This window comes from Cariama cristata, unplaced genomic scaffold (assembly GCF_000690535.1).
Source record: "Cariama cristata isolate BGI_N322 unplaced genomic scaffold, ASM69053v1 scaffold1643, whole genome shotgun sequence".
Classification (NCBI taxonomy): domain Eukaryota; kingdom Metazoa; phylum Chordata; class Aves; order Cariamiformes; family Cariamidae; genus Cariama; species Cariama cristata.
In genome coordinates this window covers 13,670-35,684 of record NW_009608727.1, presented here as the reverse complement: position 1 = coordinate 35,684, position 22,015 = coordinate 13,670, and the positions used below count along the sequence as shown (strand labels likewise).

At 35.9% G+C, this 22,015-nt stretch overlaps 1 protein-coding gene across 1 annotated transcript in view; it reads left to right on the top strand.

The window, feature by feature from the left end:
* LOC104159345 (ral GTPase-activating protein subunit alpha-1-like) overlaps window positions 1-22,015 on the top strand; it is a gene marked incomplete at its 5' end in the record, with an annotated part of 58,244 nt that overhangs the window by 25,662 nt on the left and 10,567 nt on the right. Inside the window, 1 exon segment of the mRNA XM_009697231.1 lies at window positions 1,435-1,562. Within this exon segment, the coding sequence (XP_009695533.1) occupies window positions 1,435-1,562 (128 nt within the window).

Here is a 22,015-nt window from a genome sequence, read left to right as displayed (position 1 = left end):
TTTCCTCAAATGTCTGTACTGGCCCTGTTCTTAAAACAGTGGTTTAGGGTAGCGAACACTGACTGAGTAGAAGTAGTCATGAGTGTTTGTACTGCATAATACCTGTGTGTGATATCACTTGCCATGAATTTCTATGCTTTAAATATTAACATTCTTTCTAGAAGCACTAATATTAATAAATGAGGTGTGACAGAAATACGATTCCCTCTCTACGATGCCTGCCTCTATCTGATGATAGGCATGAAATGATACCCAGTACATGGTCTTGTTATTACTGGCTTACTTATGTTTTTAATTAATAAGTATATTATTTGTTTTACTGCTTAAAGTACAAAGAGTTGTGTTATTGCTAGTGTGCAGATTAAAAAGGAAAAGAAAACTGGGAGCAGGAATAGTTATCAGTCCAACAAGAGGTCCTTGTACGTGAAAAAAAAGTGCCTTCCATCAGATTTCAGTGTTCTCAAAACTACATTAAATGACTGATGGCAAAACTAATACAGGAATCTAAGATTCTTTTGCAGCATTGGTTTCATCTGAGCAGGAAGAATATTTAGTGTACACTCTGCTCCCTTTGCTGACCTGGTGCACAAACTTTGCTCTTCTTCACATGCTTATGCTAACAGCTTCAGAATGTTATTCACACATGCGGGAAATGAAGATACTTAATAGAGTTTTAATTTTTTTTTTTTTTAATTGCAAAATGATGATTGATTAGAGAAAAATGTAACGCCAAAACATAAGACCCATCTGTTCTGTAAACCTTTTGGGTGCTGCCCATACTAAACATCATGGTTTTCTGCTGATCTCACAAATAAGGCTTTACACTTAGGGTCCAAAGAGGCCAAACTTTCACCACAGATTTCTCCTGTAAAGGGCTTACAACCCATTTGTATAGATAACATAGAAAGGAAGAAGAACAGATAGAAGAAGAAAAGAAAATGGAAGGTGAGTGTTGGTCCACCAGTAATTGTATGACAGTTGTACATGGAGTTAGTCCTTATGGACATGTTATATCTAAAGCCATGATAAATATTTTGAAATCCGAGGAATTATTCATTTTGCTTACTACCACCTAAAATATTGTCATCTAGCCTTTCAACCTCATAAACATCATGTGCATGACTGTTCCTAGGATTTTTGGCAGCAAATGTTGGAAATAAGGTTTGATGAGATATAATATTCAAATGGTTGCTTAGTTTTCTTCAAATGCTGTGTTACCTGTTACCAAGGATATCAAGCCGTTACATGACTGTATATTTCCGCAAGAGGAAATGTCTGTCATGGAGCACAATAACTGGTTTGATTATCTAGCACTAAGGAGGAAAAAAAAAAAAAAAAAAAAGAGATATTTGAGTGCTCTATTGTTAATGTTGATTGCTAATTGTTATAGCTAAGATCTTGCTTTGTGTTGAATTTCTTAATTTTTTTATTCAGGTTCCATTTTTTGGTCCACTCTTTGATGGTGCTATTGTGAATGGAAAAATTCTTCCTATTATGGTTCGTGCAACAGCTATAAATGCAAGCCGTGCATTGAAATCATTAATCCCATTATACCAAAACTTGTATCCTTTCACTCAAATAGTTTCCCAGGCATATACATTCCCTTGCAGTTCTACAGATATGATCTTCATGTTTTCTGTCATCTTACATTTTTGTTGGATTATTTGAAATTTTTATTTTAATGGTGATGGTGCTTTTAGGAAACTTAAACCCATAGAAGAGTATGCAGATGAAGACCAGCTTTTTTTTTAATTAAGTGAAGAATAGATTCAGTGCTGAGAAATTGCATGTTTCTAATGTTTTATAGCATGTACTTATCACTTCTTGTTAAAATTATTTTAGTGACCATTTTGGGGGTAGACTTTCTAAAATAGCAATGTCATAGTGTTAATAATCTTTCTTTCTTTAAAGATATTAAGATACTTAAATATAAGGAAGAAATTCTTCACCATGAGGGTGGTGAGGCACTGGAACAGGTTGCCCAGAAAAGCTCTGGATGCCCCATCCCTGGAAGTGTTTGAGGCCAGGTTGGATGGGGCTTTGAGCAGCCTGGTCTAGCGGAAGGTGTCCCTGCCCATGGCTGGGGGGTTGGAACTAGATCATCTTTAAGGTCCCTTGCAACCCAAATCATTCTATGATTCTATGACTTACCCAGAATTTATGTGACTTAGTTTTGTTTTCTACTTCCAAGAAGGTTATGAATGCTGTTTTCCTTCAAGATGAGAAATTTGTTACGTTTTTGTCATACAGATTTAGTTACTCAGCTCGGAATACAAAGTTGTTGTCAAAATGATGGTAGTGTCTTTTTTAAAGATGTCAGAAAAGGTTATCTTTTTTGGTGGGTTTGGTTTTGGTTGGTTTTTTTTTTTGGAACTGAAATTGTAGTTTTTTGAAAGGGCTACTCTTTGAAGAATAGCTTTACCAACCAGAAATTAAAAAAAACTAAGGTAAGTCAGTCACTTATACCTCTCCCCTTCATAAGACTGAGTTCTGTTATATACCTGTTTGTTAAATCAACAAGAACATACTGGTTTTTAATTTCATAAATTGAAAGATAAGTTTAAACTTTGATCCAAAAGAAATTCTGGACTTGATTTCCCCTCAAGCTGTAGATGTTTATATTTGTCATGTGATAGATTGTTGCTAAAATACTCTGTTTTTAATAAGGCTGACTGTTAAAGAGTTTTGGATTAGATATGATGAAGTGGGTTTACAGATGAATGATAGATGGTGTTTGATGTGAGCACATTAAATGACATTTGTGCCATTTCTGTAGATGACAGATGTTGATTCATTGTATTTTTATGTTTGGAAAGGTCCGATCTTTTTGTCATGACTCAAGTGGCTTAATCAAAGATTTTAAAGTGTATTATCATCATTATACCATGAAAAGTAATGGCTTATAGCATTATATTGATGTATAGTGATGAGCAATTGGAAAACAATTTACTTTGAAATAGCAAACTTTCAGTACCAAAAAAATGCACAAACTTGTATGTTTAAACTTCTTTACAGAATATGGAAGTTGTATTAATTTCCTTGGACATAGCTTGCCAGCTCAATGTCTAGGAATTGGCCAGTTCCTAAGAACTGCATATTGCATATTCACTTTTCGTTCAGTTCTCCAAATTGTACTTTTTCCATGCATGAAAGCACTGTATGTCATTTATGACATAATGTGGCCTCCATTAAATGTTGATATTTGTCTCGTAATATGGTTAGCATAACTGGAAGGCATTACATATATTAAATATTAGATAGTATTGGTTGGTGGGTTTCATATCGTCACTTGGTAAGCTTATGAAGCACCAATTGATTGGGCACTGCGGTTAAAGGGCAGCTTTGTTAAATAGTTGATGGAATGCTTTTTCCATCTGACTTAGAATATCTTATATCCAGTGTATTTTTTATATTTTTTTTTTTTATTTGTGTAATACTTTAAAAATTAAAATGGGGATGTGGGCAGTTCTTTAAAAGCTGTTTGCTTGGCATGAAATTAGAAAAAACACTACAAACTTCCCTGGCCTGAATTAGGCTATGATGGAGTCAATTGTGTCAGTGGAGAACAGCAAAAAAATGTTAAACTTCAAAGTCTGGCCTAGTTCTCAGTGGTTTAAAAAACTCTTGTTTAAAAACATCATAGACATGCTCTTGGTGTTGAACCCATGGCCAGATTTGAGGTCAAGAAGGAATTTCCCTCATACAAGAATGGCAAAGACTAGTGGGTGTTTCCTGTAACATGGCTATGGTCTGTTAACTAGGAATATTTGAAAATTGAATCTAATTATGTTCCTGCAATGGCAGGGAACTAAAGACATCAAGGATTGTCTTTAGTGTCTCGCACTTTTTTCCTCTGGTGTATTGTAGCTATGGCTGTAGCAGTTCACTACTGGCTTTTAAGTTTGTTGTGGACTGAAGGGCATGGGGGCAGGAGTATTTTATGGTCTGTGGTTAAATAGCTTTTCTGGACACTCCTCCAGACCCAATGTCATTTGCACAAGACAGGACTCATCGGTCGAGGTGGTCTTTCCCTGTGTTGGAGTGTTACTGGAGCAAAGAAAAAGAGACCTCAGAGTGGTGAAAGCAATACATTTGAAGAGGGAGGAAAAAAGGAACAGGAAAGCTATATTTTAGAAGGTACACCAAAGGCAGAGACCCATCTGGAAAAGTGAAGCTGATAATCAAGGCTTGCCACATGTCCAGGACCATAATGGTATCAGTGAAAGTGAATTCTGAAATGATCTGCCCGAAATTAATTTTTGTGTACTTACTTATGAGTATCTAATATACTGGAGCAATGTTAGTTTATTAGGAAATTTGATGATGATTAATAGAAATTCAGTTGAATGTGGATCTTGAGGGAACAAGAATACTTGAGACTTCTGTCAAACAGAACACATTTCAAGCCCTACACTTCTGTATTAGCTCTCCTTTTACCATAGTAGACCAGCAGAAATAGTTAATTTCAAAGCCAGCATCAGTGTATGGATGTCTCTGTGCCTGCAGGTGTGTGGTTTATTTCTCTGTGCTGTGTAAGACTTGGTTGGGTACCTTTTGATTCAGTGTGGAGTTGATGATATACATGTAGGTCTGTGCTTATCTATTTTTGAGGAATATTTACAGTGTCACATTGTAGATTTTTGTGGTGATAGATCACGGTAAACTCTTAATTAAGCTAGGATTGTGTTGATTTGCTTGTGTATGGGATCTGAAGAAAGTGGCACTCAGTTTGACCCTCCTACTTCCAAGGAGGGCTTATCCATCCTCCAAGTTAGTGCATTTTCTAAGTGCAGACCTGACTGAAAAAATCAACTGTCATTTGTAATCAGCAGGGATATTCAGTCCTCTTCATGTAACCTGATTGCAACTTTTTCCTTATTGCGCTAGTCTGTTAATCACGATGTGGCAATGGGTAGTACGTGTGAATAGCATAATAATGGTTGCATGGATACAGGAAATTCTGCTCATCTCCCTTTTATAGTCTGCCCCAACTTTGAGCGTGTATTGTACTGTCTGAAGTAGCTTTCTGAGATTGACATATTCTGTCAATCACCTTCCTCTTTCTGACATTATTTTGATACTTCTGGTAGCAAACTTAGAGAGCAGAACACTTCAGAGATTTTATTTTCTTAATGATTTTTAAAGGTTTCATCTGCTCTGTGGTTTTATTCTTTGCTCAGAATACTCTAATGATATGTTTCCATATTGTACTATTTTAAGACTAAAAATTTACTAAATTTATCAGCAAACATCAGTCGCACATGGCAGGTATCCTGCTTTAACTCGATACTTGACATATTCATTGCTGCAGCTGTGTGAAGAGAATATTGCTGGTTTGGGTGGAGTTTCTGCATTGATTTGTGGAATTTGCTTTAGTTTCCCTTTCAAGGAGTCTGTAGTCCCTCACTGTCTTTTGGTGGCCTGGCTTTCTTGTCACAGTACCACCTCACCGACAGGCAGCATACATGCACACAGTAGCAGGTGACACACATAAAATAATTGTATTGACTTGCTAATGAAGCAGCAGTACTCCCTTCTCCATCTCATAGCTGATGTGTTTCTTCTTCTCACTGCATTTGTTGATGTCTCAAGAAGTACATGCTTAGCTCCTGAATGCATTCCAGCTGCACATATGCTAGGAGAACTTCTAAGACTCATAACTGCAGGTGTAATATGGGACTGAAGGTTGAGAACAATCGGTTTCACTGTGACGCAGAATAAGGAGGCCAATATTTAGGGGATTGTTAAATACTCTTTGTTTACTAAATTGCATTGAAATACCTGATAGGGATAGTTTTATTCATGCCTTGCATCTCAAAGAAGGCACTTTGTTACATTCTGAATTCAGAATCTACCATATGTAGGAAATGGATCAATACTAAATATCTTGAAAAATAGAAAGAGTGGCTTCATATAAATTTTTACGTGAACTTCCCAAGTAAACAACAGATGTTAGCCAGGTGCCAAGAGGTACACCAAGATAATGTTCTTTACTTGACGTAGTAGGCACCTGCAGTGCTCCAACTTGTCAAAATTGTTACAGCAAAACAGGAAAAATACTAAATACCTTGTGGGAGTGAAATTCCAATTGTGAAACAACTACTGTTACTTTTTGTACATTGTACGCAAATTTTGGAGTGTTAATAATTAGTCCAAGCTGTCTGCACTTCAGATAGTGCAATTCAGACACCATGCTTTCTGTCTTATGTAGTATTCCCCTCCCAAAGGATGCTATCTGCTGTGTAGCTAGACACACAGTAAGAAATCCTATTTAGCATCTTTTAAATCTGAAATTTGTTGAAATTTTAGAACACCTGGAATATAGATAACTGTTTCATCATAGCATAATTTTCACTTCTGTATAATAATCTACAAAGTCTTTGACCTAATGCCGAGAATTGGCATTTCATTTTTTTTAATTTCTTTTTTTTGGTCATATGAAACAGATGAAATTAAATAGCAAAAATGTAATCCTGTTTTAATTTTTCCATCTACAAAATATTATAGAATAAAACTTAACCTAAAAGATTGGATAAATTAATCTTTTTTTATCAAAACTGGAAAATTTACATCCCCCAATCTTTTTTTGACATTGTATACCTAAGCAGTTGGTACTTGATGTATTGTAGCTAACCTTTTTAGACAGTTGTCTTCCAGAGAAAGGGAAGATATTAACCCTGTATGGTATCTGAGAAGACAGTAACTTCTTTTTGAATGAAGTAATGTGTTTGACTGATTTGTTGAAAGTTTCCTCTGTATTAAAAACCCATAGCTTAGAAGAAGTTTTCTTGCTTGATAGGATACTCAGCTGCCCCAAGAAAGAGTCTTATTGGAACTGGTAGTGTCACTGTTTGTTATGCCTGCTTGACCATCATCTGCCTTAAGATAGAATTACAGACATTGGAAAGCTTATCTTTAAAAAGAGAGTGTTTGTTATTAATGACATATAGTGAGCAAAGAGTATTATTCAGATTCTCTGGCTACATTTGTCCATTTAATTAAGAATATTTGTTTGATTTACATTTTCAAACTGGAATTTGTGAAGATTTGGAAGATTTCTCACTAACAGAGAAACTCAGAAGTTAAAGCTGGAAAGCACTGATTTTGGCAACGCCAGTTTCCCTTCTTCTAAGTCCAGTAAGTTTTCTACCTTATAGGTGCGTAAGCATCTGTAAGAAAAAAATTAGTACAGTGATACTGCATCAATGATAACTGTGTATCAAATGGAAAAGGCATAAGCAGTGCTCTCTCTCCTTAAATATGTATCATGAATTCATTTTTCACAGTGCCACTAATTAATTTTGGTATAATGAAAGGAATAATGCATGCCATTATAATTGTTCTTCTAATATGTTCTGGTTTCAAATTTTTTTAACTGCCATACGCCAAGATTCTTGGCAAACTTTGCTATATTTCTGGCAATACAATTTGATACAGGACATTTAATAAGATTTTAACATACTTGTTACTGATTTTTCTGACATCACAGATGAAAAGAAACAGACATTAAAAATAATGCTTGATACACATTTTAGGTACTACTCTATATGCTTTACAACAAATAATTGAAAATTTCAGAAAGTCAGTGAATATTTATCCCATCCCTGAATCATACCATTGTAGCCTTATTTGATATGAGTTCAAGTCAGAGCCATGGATGAGTTCATCATATGACCCCTGCTGCTTTTTCCAGAATAAAATAAAGTTATTTCTAAAATCTCTTCTACTGTTTAGCAATGGAAATTGTTTTCCAAGTTCAAGCAAGAATCATAAGGTAAAGAATATGATGTTCAGTCTTTCCTGTACTTTGATTTGCTCAGTTTTGCTGTTCTCCAAGTACTAGTTCTGCTGACAACTCACTTGATGTTTTAGTAATTCAAAATGTGATTGATTAAATGCCTATATTCAATGGTATAACATGTAAAACTGAAGATTTCCAAGGCATTTATAAGTATCTGATTGTTTAAATGGACTTTTCAGGTCTTTCAGTTTCAAAGAATCATGTGTAACAGTTTTTCTGTGCATTGTAAGACCTAAATATAAAAGGAAAGTTTTATATCTCTGAGTCATGCACGTGTGTGTGTGTGTGTGCGTGTGTATGTATGTGTCTACTTGTAGGTATGGAATGACAGTAACAGATACTTTTATTATCTTTATAGAATTTTTTTCCCTGAACTAATACATCCAGTTAATGTATGTTCCTTTGATGTCACAAGTATATTTGAACAATAAGAGGCTGTTGTAAGGAAAATTCCAGGGGAAATACCAGGAAGATCGGGTATGGCTAAAGAACTCAGAATGACAAAACACTAATGCAAAAAAACCAAAATGAGCAGGACTTGAATAACTGCTGCATTTAACAATGTTCATGTTCAAAATCAGTGTTTTAATATGTTATACAGAAAATTGGTATAGTTTGAAATATCTCACATAAAGGAATTGTGTACACGATGGTAAGGCAGTGTAATAGAATCATCTAAAGTAACTTTTCTGTGGATAACATCACACTGAAGTTTGCCAAATTAAAAAAAGGCTAAATGAAAAAACAGCTGAGATTCCAAAGCATAAATTGTGCTATTTATGTTTGTTAAGTGTGGTTTGAAATCCTGTCTTAGGGACATCTTACCTAACTATATATCTAATGCTGCTCAGTAAATGAGGAGAGTATTGATTGGCATATGCTGCTTAAATCGATCACCTTGACAGCCAGAATTACAGTAATCTGTCAGTATTAATGACTGTCTTTCAAGCCTTGATACCTCTCCTTCGCTTGTCTCATCTTGCCTCACTTCTGTTTGAAGTGCATTTTCTTGCAACCTCTGGTTTTGTCAGGGTAGGTACTTTTGTAGTATTTTTTTGTCCCCTGAGTCCAATTTATTGGCTTGATCATGCAATTAGAGTTAAAATGCAACACCAGGGAGCAAAAGTAGGCAGTGTTCTGAGTAACAATTGGACCTCAGAGGTAGTGCAAGCCTGTTCTCAGCCATCATTTATTAGTTACCTGTTGAAAGAATAGGATTGTTTTGCAATGAATAATTCCAAAGCATCACTTTAAATGCCTTTGATTTTAGCCACTAGAGACAACTGATTGAACCAACGTTTGTGATAGGTTTTTTTTAAACTCTTGCCTTAGTGTTTGTCATATAGACACTTCAAATAACTGCTGAAGAAATACTTGCAGATGTGTGTATCAAGCTGCTGATTTTGCTGCATTTTCATGTAGACGTACACATCATTTCAATTGGTTTTCATGCTTTTTTAATATGAGGAGTAAATTGAATTGTGAAGCTTGAAAGCTGTGTTGTAACGTAGTATATTTTCATTTGTATAGTCTGTGAGTTTTTTAGCAAAACACACATACATACTTTTCTTTCAGTTCTGGATTTGTACATGGTCAGGTAAACATATTTTCTTCAGTACTTACTGTGCTTCTAATCCCACAGAACATACCTTCTGTACCCCAGGTAGCTCTTCTGTCTCTGCCTGTCTCTGCCTCTTCTTATGGGCTGTCTGCAGATATGAACTAGGATGCTGGGAGCACCTATGAAAGAGGTATAGTGTAAGCGCATGGGTTGAAGGGTAATAATGTTGTTGTCATCACAAGATATCTGTAACTTGTTTTCTAAGTAGTAGTACAGCTTTATTTCTTAGTTACTCTTCCCTAATGGAATGCATGAGTCTCTTGAAAGTGGTAAAAAAGCAAAATACCAAATGAGACAAAACTAATTGACTTTAGAAATACAACTTTGTACTAATAATTGCACTTAGAAAGAGCTGAGTGCTCTGTTGATGTTGTAGACAGTTACAGAGGAGATTCAAATCTTTTTGTACTGTTAAGAAAAATATATTCTAGGATCTTCTATATGCTTTCATAAATTGAGTTTACCCATCTGAAGGGGGGGAGGTATTGGTTCTCCTGATTTCTGTATAAAATATGGGTAGGCTTATGCTGGTGACATTCTGTTTTAGAATAAAAGGATGTCAGTGGGCTACCCTGAAAAGCAGTGAAGTGCTTAATCAGCCTCCTAGAACTTCTGAATTTGGATCTGTCAGTACAGATCTGCTTGAGGGAGGAAAGTTCTTTGTTACTGCGTCTTTTTAAGGTAGGAAATTTTTGTATGTCGTAAGCTGTGTAGTTGGTAGAGCAGTCACTTTTTCATTGTAAAATGTGTTTTAAATGTGTGTAGATCTCTCTTGTAAAAAAAACTTGCAGAGAGAAGGCTAGGAGTCCTTAAACTGAAATGAAAAAGATAAATTAGTTCAATATTACACAGAGTTGATTGCCTTGTACATAAAACAAAATGACAGATTTTTTTGTTAATACCTACTTAACCTTATTAATTGATTAAACATTTGAGGTAACAAAAGCCCTTTGTTAAAATATTAAGGTTCTTGCCCCCTTAAGGTGTTAAAATTCATACAGGTTTCTTTGATACCTCTCAGAAGTTTGTGAATAAAAGCAGGGAAGGTTAAACAATTTTTCCTGACATTTCTAAGATTTAAAGAAATAAATGTTTTTAACCTATTTAAGCCCTATTTTTATGTTGCAAAAGGCAGCGTTTTTTATTGATTTAATCCTTTTCTAGTCATAAATTCACCACTAATAACAGATAAGTGACTTGCAAACAACTTGAAAGATTTGTATGTTAAAACACTCAAATTTGTGTATATATAAAAAATAAGTATATACCATTGTGTATGGTTGATTCTGATATTTAAATTGGTGGGAAATGTGGGAGAGTATTTGTAATGAGCAAAACTGACAAACAGTAACGTATGGGAGATAGAGTGATGTTTTCGAGTGAGTCGAATAAGACATTGGCAAACTGTTTCTGCGTTGTCCTGTGTATGGTAATCAAGACAGTTGGGGTATGCTTTCCAGTGCCAGCAGAGGGATTAGATGATGATAGGTACCAAAAAAAAATTAGGAGATTAACAGGAACTAGCACATTTGTTGTCTTTGTTCTCCTACAGGTCTGTATTGCAGTTACTGACAAAAGGGCTTACATATAATGCCTGTCAGTATATGGAAGTATCTAGCTGGAGGTGACATATACTTCATGTAACAATAATCACTAATTAAACAGGTCAAAATTATAACAAAAAGCAGTGTATGTATATAGTTTATTCTGTATTTGTATAGTATAGTGTATTCTGTATACTGAATAGAAAAATGGAATACACAAACATAAAGCAAGGATTAAAAGTTAGTATTACAGTAATTGGAATTACCATATGGTAGTCCAAAGGACATGAGTCCTAATCATAGCCTGGCCAGTCAAATTAATCTCAATATACTTTCTAGACATTGAGAAAATAGTTTAATTGCTGATTAACTGCACCTGAATAGATCTGTGGATTGCAAATATATCTGTCTCCTTCTGAATGCTTCTCCTCCCAAACACAGAAGAATGCAGGCTATTAGAAAATCTTTTAATTTCTGCTTGCCAAACCATAGTTACCGTCCATCTGTTCTTGCCAATTGTGGAAAAAGGTCAGTTTTCAGCAAAGCCATGCATTTCGCAGAAGGTATGTGAAGTGAAATTTCACAGGGGACATGATGGATCCTGATTCTTAGTGATAAACCTTTGGGGCCAGCAGGGTTGGCATATGGTTCAGCATGATAGGAAGGCTTGGGTTCCCTGGCTTCACTTCTTTGGCGTGGAACTGATAAAACCTGGCTCTTAAGTATTGTTTCGCTGGACACCAATCATGGGCAGCAGGAACTGCCCATTTAACTCTCTGTGGGAAGGGAGCCCAGGCTGTGTTCACAATAGTACCATTGTAGTGCTGCAAACTGCTCTCAACAGCTTGACAGCACTAGGGAGGAGGGCAAAGGGGCTGCTTTACTAATTGCCCTTCAAAATAAAGAAAGAAGAAAGTAACTGAAAATTAATATTTGGGTTTTTTCATTTAAATAGAAGAAAGCTGTCTTCGAGTTTTAAAAATAGTTTTTAAAATCAACTTTACTGCCCTCTGAAGAGACTTACAAGTAGATTATCTCGTATTGGTACTACAGCAACTCAGGGTAAAGAGAAAACGTTCTCTTCAACTATAAAAGAAGAAAAGAAAGGTTGTTCTGAAGTTTGTTAAAATACAGACTGGAATTAATGACAATGTTTCTCATGAGAGAAGTTTTCTCTGTTGCTATGTAGTGTGGAGTTGCAAATTAATATATATCCATATGGGCAGTCTTTTACTGTACAATATTTAATGTAATTTTTATTTGTATAATTTTACAGTTTGTAGTGATGTCTTCATGAAAGGCATTTTCTTTACTGTTTTTCTCATCAATTAATATATCTATATATGCAGAGAAAATATTTAAGGTAGAAGTTTAAATATTTGAATGTATGAAAACAGTGGGCTTAAGCAGTCATGCTAATACCAGAGAGCAAAGAGCCAGTTTTGCTTCTGTATTTTTACACTCATCAGCCTTAATTACGTGAGTTAAAATTGATGTAATGCTGGGTGTCAGAGTGGGGATAAATATTCTCCCAAAATGAGGAGTTAGTATGTGGGGCTGCAGTTCCCCCTGGCCTGTGCTATTCCACATTTTTCATGGGCTGAAGTGATGACTACAACACCTTCGCAACTCTCGGTGGCACATTTGGTGCAACTCCCTTAATGAACTCCAGTCCCCAGGCCCGCTGGCCCTGTCCCTCCCCTGCTGCCTCCTGCAACCGTGCGGCAGGAGCATCGCTCCAAAGAGGGCCTGAAGCAGTGGTAGCTGTAGGGGCCTTCAAAACGATTAGCACAACATACCTTATAGGTGCATCGATTCCTGTCTTGTATGCATTAGTAAGACAAATCCTCCCTGGAAGTTGGAGTAGGAATTCTGCCTGCATAAGGGCTTCAGCACTGTTTCCCTCACTGTTTTGTTTTCACCTCCGTAGCCTGGTACTGAAACATCCATGAGTGGGGTATTTGAAAATACTGTCATTAGTCTTCTAACCACATAGTCAGTAAAGTTAATGAGTAATCTGTTACAGTGCTGAGGTATTTGTCCTTCCAATACTGCTAGCTATTTGATCTTACTATCTTTTTAGTGTCATGCTAAAATGCAGTTCAGGGTTTGTAAACCCAATACACAATAAATGGTACTGAAACTGAGACTTTCTACTACATGTTTGTGTTAATATGCTCCTGCTATATTTCAAACAGATAATTCATTGAATGCCCATTCTTCCTCTTACTGCAGAGTAGATTATATTTAAGTCAAGATTAATGGATAGATTCTGATGTTAAAACCCAGTCTCTGAGCCTGTCGTTCCCTAGAGGCATATAGTGCATTAGTTTTAAGCCAATATGCTGCTTATCATAGATACTATGACATGGTCTTAAATGACAGTTTACTGTACTTTGTTACTGCTTACTCTGGTAATAAAATCACTATATTGTGTTCTTGATAATTACAATATTAAATAGAAACTTAATTGGATTACTGCACATTTAGATACAGATAGTTCTTAAGTAATTGTCCACTGTAAAATTTCTGATACTCATTTTTTCTCTCATGAGGTGTGTTGTCAGTGTCTAAGCTTAATACTTAGTTCAGTCACCTTAGCTAAAAGTGCTGAAAAGAAATCTGCAGTGGGATTTTTCGGTGCAAAGGAGTATCTTTTATCATATAGTTTTTCACTTAAACCTTGTTGTTTTTAAAATCCTTCCATAAGATGCATTCATTTGCCAAAGTCCTTAAAATAAAATAACTTCTGGATTCTAAAGAGTTGAATAATTCAGTAAGTATTGTTAATTCAGATTTTTTTCCTTTAACTTTGAAATTGTTAGAAGTGTGACTGTCAGTTTTGTCATTTTTACTGCCTAAGCAGATGGTCAGAATCAGAATTCATTCAAGTCAGTAAGTATATATTTTTATATGGATATCTTAAAAAAACCAACTTCTTTATATAACTGGGTTTTATATAGTTTAATTCTGGAGAATATTTATACTAAAATTAAAATTGATGTTAAGTCCATTACACTTGCGCTTTAATTCTACATATCTCTAGAAGTGTCTTTTGTAAAGGAGCTTGGTGCAGTGTGGTTACATTTTTCATTTCGTAATTGAGTGTTTTAAGTGGTTAAGCATAGTCCAAATTTTATCCAATTCCAGCTTGTGTTAATGGTGCTACACTCACACTGCCTTAGCACCTGTTATGGATTTTGAGTCATCTGGCAGCCCGTGGGACTTAGATAAAGAAGTACCAGGTGTCCTGCCTGTCTCTTAATTGAGACGCAATGTAAACAATATAGACTTGGCAATATGGTTATAGGAATGGATTAAAGCCCAGCTTTGTCTGCTCTGATGAATCACAGCTTTTTCTTCCTAGATGATGTTATAAACTACTAAAGAATTTAGTTAGCTGTGAGATCTGATGGAACAACATAAAAATAAACAGTATATCAAGGATTTTCCTAGAAGGACAGTGTTGGAGAATGTTAAGTGTATTGAGTTTTCCAATGAAAATGTAAGCACCAATTACCATTTCTTGCAGTAATTTAGCAATTTTGAAAGTGCTTACACTGTAAAAATGAAGATTCTTATATAAATTCAGATAAGGTCAATGCCTTTCAATATATAATGTGTTCATAAACTAGGCAGAAAGCAATAGCATCGACTTGGAAACACTCAGTGTCTGCAACTTTATTTAGCCTATGCTTACCTTGCAGGACTTCTAAATTTAACCATAGCGTAGATATACTGGAAGTAATCTCCTTTAGCTGTAAGATTAGTACTCTTAAAGAAAAAAGCCTCTAAATGGCAAAAGTGTATGTTGTTATAATTTACCTGATAACTTTTAATTTATCACAGATTTATTGAAATTTTTAGTAGTGTAAAAAATGAAAAGTAATTTTCATTATATTCATTTAAAGAACAATGCAACTATATGCATTGGAAACAAATTGCAAGCTCTGGAATGATGGGATTAATTTGTATGGATTTATCTATTATATATTCTCTTATTTTCTTCATGAAGAAATATACCTCAGAAATTGCCTCAGAAAGCCCTTTTGGAGTTACAACTTGTGTTGAAAAAGATTTTTATTAAAGATGTTAGATATTACATTTTATGTTTTGCTTAAATTCTACAGTCTTAGTTAATAACTTTTTTCATATTTATTTTCACTTTTTAAATGAGATATCTACATTAATTAGTAGATTGTCATATATACGTCTTAAAATTAGTGATTTTGGGTAATTAACGCTGAGTCCCTTCTGCAGTTTTAAAACGTTTTCACAAAATCCAACATAAAAGTTTACTTTTAAAATATAACTTTGATTCCTCTGAGTTTTATGTTCCATTTTTATGAGTAAGAAAGCATATTGTTACATTCTGTTGCAAAAGTGCCGTCACTAGTATTGAAAATATGGTTTCAGTAGAGAAAAAAATCACCTTAGAAGACTATAAAAATTTTAATTCTTTCATCTGTTTAGTAGTGTCAAATATAGTAATTTTTTTTTCTTCTCTTCCACCAAAATAACTTGCATCAGATATGAGGAGAATGAACTGAATTCTGCTTTCTGAATCATCAGTGTTGTAGCTAAGTTCCGATTGCATATGCAGAAGCTGCTTTCATTTACAGCATAGCTGTGTAAACAGATGCACAGAGCAAAATATGCAGTTTTCAGTATTGGCAGTATTTAAGAAACAGAAAAGAACCCAGGCTGACTTTGAGATGTCAAGTTGACTTGAGTAAACAGAAGTTGCAGCTGGGGGAAAAAAAAAAAAATATCCCTTTATTTGTATACTGTGCAAACTAGATGTGGAAATCACTGAAATGCAATAAATGGGGAACACTATGATGCCACTTCGACAGAGTCACTTTTCAGAATATAAGAGAACTTTAACTATTCCTCTCAGTGTGACCAGTTGATACTGATCACCCACCTACATACAAAACACAGCTAGTTGCAGGGCTTCCAACACTGGATCAATAGCAGCCCAACTTACATCCTTAATTCTAAGATCCAACAAAGAGTACAAATTGCTGTGACTCAGTATGAGTTCAACTGGTTTGACAACCACTGCACAATCTCTTCTTTCAGAGTGAGATTTCCCAGAAAAAATTTCCATTTCTGTGATGTGTGTGTTTTGTCCTGTCTTGCTTTAGAAGTCAAATTCTGCTATGGCTAACTTTTCCTTTCAGCTTCTGTAAAACCTTGGTCCTGACCTGTACGTGTTACCTTTTTAAGGGAAGCAATCTTCCTTTCACATTTTGATATCAGGAATTGTAATTTACTAGAAAAAATCTGCCCAATAAAACTGATGCTTTCATCATTTTAAGTACCACAAACTGTAACAAATTAATTCTGTGGGGTTTGCACACCTTTTCAGGTCAGAGAGCAAGAAACTTAAAATCTGCTACCAACATGTGCCATTCACTGTGCCTCAGTGTTTCTTTGTTTCCTTTGGTCTTTAATATCCTGGGAGCATTTTTGTATGTTGACAATACTACAAATTTGGAGTTTTTCTAGAAAAGAAGAGATATGCTTCTAAATTTTGTGAGGGGGCAAATGTAGTAAACAAGAAGGTGCCATCTTATGTAGCTTTTCTTAAAATATTGCTAATCTGTTTTATATAAATAGAGTATACATGCAATTAAAAAACGTCTTGCAGGTGTCCATTGATCCTACGAGCAAGTACCTCTGGTTGGAGGATTTTCATTTTCCAGTTAAGGATGGAGCAGTGCTTTGGCTTCTGCTTGTCTAAATTATTTTCCAAATGCCTGGCTGACAAAGTCATACTCTCCACAATCATATCAATATATATTGATGACTTAGATGATTTTGCTAACAGTTGGAAATGCCAGGGATGCAGCTGTACATGTATTTCTGACAGTAGTGTGTAATTTAACCTGAAAAAGTCCATCTTGCTACTTAGAAATGCATTCTCTGGGTTTCTTCTAAGAGGTGTTTCTAGGCAATCATCAAAACCTCCTGTTTTTCTTAGCGCTGGAATCAAAGGATCTCAGGTACTACATACTGTACAGTATTGTGATCCCATATTTCAATATACATTTATATTGTGATATACTACACAGATGTGCCCATATAGAAAAATACATAAGTATCAGGAGGGAAGGTTCAGGAAACAAACTTCCATGGAAGTTTGATTTTTGTTTTTTGTTCATTTTTTCTGAATGAGAGACACAGTGATGGAAAAAAAATCAAGGAAAGAGCGAAGATTTTTACTCCCTTTCACAAAGAGAGTCCTTCTATTATAATTCTGATTTTTTTTCTTTTCCTAAAAAAGAAAAAAAAACAGTTGTGAACATATCCGTCTGCTGGAATTGATCAGCCCATCAGTAGGGGTGTAGGAATGCCTACAGCATTGTTGAGCTTACAACTTGGAACTTCATAGTTCTAGGGTATTTCCTGAACTATAGTGATCTTGATGCATTTTAAATCATCCAGACATCATCTTGAAATCATTTTCTAAAATGGAAGCTGAGGTGTAACATTTTATTGTGATATCTGAAGTGATAAATACTTTCTTTTGACTTTTGGAAAAATACAGTTTCTGCCACTGATGACTTTAGGTATTTCACAAATGCATTCCTTTTAAATTTTGTTGCACAAATGAAATATTGCTCTGACATTACAAATATTTCTATAACCATTTTAGTGTATTAATGAACTGTGCATCTCTTCAGCCCTTTTTAAAGTTTCTGTCATTGAGTAGTTCCCCAGCATAATCCTTTCCCCCAGAAGTTCCTGAGGAAATCTGCCTTCATAAAACATTTAGTGCATTTTTTTTTTCCAAAAATCTTGAGAGCATTTAGACATATAACAATTTGACCCGAGTTCTTCTCAACTGGTCTTATTGTTGCCTGAGTATAAAACATAGGTGATAAGAATCTCCACACAGCAGATGCCTGGTCTTGGATGCCTCTGAAGCTCACAGGTATCCAAAGCTTTCACTGCCACCCTTCCCTGGAGCTCTGCCCACTTCAGCACACACTAGAGCTGCCTAAGTCCTCGCTATATCCTGAATAACCAAATGCCCAGTTTGTGCCTCTCTTTATCCAATGAGTAGGTAGGTATTTCTTTGCTCATCTGACCTGCAAGGCAGCAGTGCTAAGGGTTTTGAAGGTATACTCGCTGGATTAAAGCCCACACAAACACAACAGGAGGCAACTCCCTAGTTATATCAATCGGCCAGGAAATGAAAGCATGGTTTCCAATGTTGAGGCCACATCTCCTGCCTCTTACAAAACTCTTCTAACCATTGGGACTGAGGACATTGTGTAATCAGGCACACTCCGTTCGCTGCTGAAATTGCTCTTCGTTTCATAACATAAGATCTCCTCTGAATCACAGGGAAAATACATGCTCATCTGTATAGCCTAATGGTGATGGGACTTTCCTGGGAGAGGAGAGTCCCTGGATTCCAGTCCCTGCTCAGGAAACCTTTGTTATCAAATGGTCTTTGGAGCAGGCACTAGGATTTCTTCTCCAGCCCTTTTGTGAATGCAGCACTTAGATGCTCTGGTAATGGACAGATTACAGAATTGTGAAGTGCTGTATCCTTAATTAAAGTCTTAGAATTTTTACTCCATGTTGAAACTGCTTTTTCTTCCTTGTTATTTTTTTTTTTTTCCAGCCTCAGGTTAATGACATTTTAGGATTGGTATTCCCTGGATGATTGTAACATAGTAATCATGCATCCGCTCCTCTTTAACTGCAAAATACTAGATAGATTTACTGTAATGCATTTTATTCGGTTCTAAAGCTGAGAAGTGTGAATAAGAAGAATGGAAAGAGAACATGTAGTCAGAATGACACAATAAATCTATGGAAATGACTATAAGGAGATGAATTCAACAGAAGGACTTGAAAGATGGACACAGTAGAAGAGGCTGAACAATGGGAAGTATGGGATTTTGTGGAGATTGCATGGTTAAAATTACAGGAAAGGAAAAATAAAGACTAAACAACTAGAGATGTGGGGAAATGTAGCAAACAGATTTCCTCACCAAATGGAAGGATGACAAAGCCATGGATAAAAAAAATTGGCAATGTGAGGCAATTCTTTTGGATATAAAGGAAAAAGATTAAGATGATGGGTGAAGATGCAAGGAGGAGAGCTGTTTTGCTTGTATTACTATGACACATATATATCCATAGCATAGACCCCAGTGTCATTATACTGACATAGAGCACAGCACAAGACAGATGTTGTTTGTCCCTCAGAAGTAAAAAAGCCAAGTGTAAAACTGAAGGCAACAAATGGAGGCGGATACAAAGTTCAGGGAAATGTGAAACAATAGTAGACAGCGTGACTAGTTGTGTGACCTATACAGCAACCGACTTAAGTCTTCCAAGGTGTTTTCCTTGTTTCTTTTTCAGTAAACATCATAGCAAAGGGCAGAGTTTACGGGGGGATTGTTTTGTGGACACTTCTGGAGACCTGGTGCTGGGCATAAGAAGCTACATGGGAAAAAAATACAAAAGTGCCTGTCCAAATATGTCAAGGTGAGTGACTGACTGTCTGCATTAACTTACTGGAGGAAAGAGTAGTTTTGATAAAATTGATCAAATAGGTGTGGGCTATGAAGTTAAAATAAGTAGCCTGCATTGGTGCTAGGGAGTGGCATACTGATGGTGACATCTGAAGAGAATGCCTCATTTAAGCAGTGTGTTCAGAAAGTGAGCTTTGCGTGCTCTGACTAGATACAAGGAGAAATAAAGATTCACTTGTTGAGGCCAGAGAAAAGGATATGGCAGTAACTGAGATGTGAAGTAAGAGCCTAGATAATTTGATCATGTAGGTGGCTAGAAAAAGTTCTACCTACGATTATGCAAAAGAATCTGCAAGATGCAGATGTATTCTGCCATAGGAGTCTAAACAGAGCTTGAGTTGAAAAAGAAAGTGATAGAATCAACAGTGATGGAGAGCTATTAGGTGAAGACATGAGATGATGTTTTTCAGACAGATTAAGCATAAGGTGATCTGACAGCCAGGATTTCAGTGCTTGTTCCCAAGTGCAAATCAACAGGTCTAAAAAAATTGAATGTATACAGTAATAATGGAAAGTACAGTATTTTCAGTATTAATAGAAATGCAGATGTAGAGAATAAGTAAAATGGATTGTAATGCAAATGAAATTTTAGCTGAAGTGACTACACCCTGAGTGACCTGTAAAGGTATGATTCCTGATTTTTTTTCTTGTACTGATTGTATTTTTCAGAACAGTATCTTCTGAAAAAGTATCATGAAGTCATTAGATTTTTTTTTTGTTACAGTTTTTGTAGATTATATATCTGCAAGTTTTTAGCTGTCAAATTTGGGTGAGTGCCTGTATAATTAATGTGTATCTTACCTTTTTATCCATTCTCTCTTGTTCCAGTTAGCACCTTCTTCAGAAACAGAAAGCTCACAACTCTGTTGTTTAAGTGTTTAGTCACTCTCTGTGCCAGAGTCTTTCTCCATTGGTTTGTCCATGCATCCTTCCCATTTCATCTTAATTGCTGATGCCAGTGGCAACATCCACTCACAGTAAGAATACAGCTTGTGTTGCCCTGTTATTACTAGCCATTGAGTTTGTATGTGCCACTCAATTTGTAGGTGCTAATAACTCTTCCCTAGAGAGCAGCGTTTTAAAGAAATAAATGTCTAGCCTATTAGAAGTAATGTAGAAATTAACTACCATGGGTTTCTGGTCACTCTTGCAGATAGTTGCATTCAAATACAGCGTAGAACTAGATTATCTTGGCCACAAAAGCATGCAAATTTGGATTTTAAAATACTAGAACATTCTCAAAGTGTAAGTGAACAGACGGTAACAGTATCCTAATCTCAGCTGCTCAGTCTCTAATACAGAAAAGAAGTTCTTCTGAGGAGAGTGTGTCATTTCTTAGTGCAGAATACAGCAAGCTTTAGCCTTGGTGTTTGCATCAGATTTTTGTTTTGTTTTTAACAAGCTGCAGATGGTTTTGTGGATTGTTAGGACAAGCAGCAACCTGGCTAGCTGAATTACTTTTTTCTGAGTGTACTAAGTGTGTGTTTGAATTAGACTTCTAGAACTGATACAAGCATATCCTCTCCACTGTGTAATGGAAACATCATTATCCTTCTCGGTCAGCATCTGTGTTGAGACTTCTTTATTTGGTTAGGAGATAGGTACCTGGATTGGAGAATAAGAATGTCCTTGTCACATTCAAAGCAGTAACTTTCCTTCATTTTTGCCTTATTTGTGTATAAGCTTTGAATATAATGGGATAAACTAAAAGGTTTCCTTTAGAAACCTCTGGAAGTAGAGCATTTTAAAAGCAGGTAGGTGTCTCCACCCTACTTTTTTATGAAACATTTTACCCATTCAAGCAGACTTTTAAAAACATCTTGTTTTGATAGCAGCCTGTTCTCCTGTGGGCCTTCAGCCTTTGCTTCCTGGCAGCACCTTTGGTGCGAAAAGAGAGTGATCAATTGGGAGACTATCAGTGCCAGCATGCATAGAGTGATAAGTTAACACACCACTGGGAATTTCTAGGGCCCACCAAGATACTTCACTTCTAATGTGCTAACAAGCTCATTTTTCTACCTCTTGCCTCTTCAGCTATTTTTTTTCTCAGAAGAGCTTAGAAGTTGAGTGCATCAGGCATAATGAAAAGCTCTGTAGGAGGGAGAAGCAATAACCCCATTTTTCCCTTTTCAGCCAAATAGAAAATTAGTTTCTGGTAATACACAAAGGCCAGTATTTTTTGTGCAAGGGGCACTGCTGTGAATCAAAGGACTCTATTAACTGCGGAAAATTCAGCAGCTGTGAATCTCCCCCAATGAAAAAAGTGCTTTTCAACAAGTTGTGAGATACGTAGTAGTATTTAGACGTCAACCATCACTTTCATCCTCTACCACTTATACAGAGCCTCTTAAAAACTGTGTTATATTACTCTCCTCTGTTAAGGCTCAATACTGTGTTTATCCCCCAACCTAAGAACCATTACAATGGCAGGGGTTTATATTTTCTGTTGTCCCAGTGCTTCTATTATTGCTTCTCCAGACTGAGACTT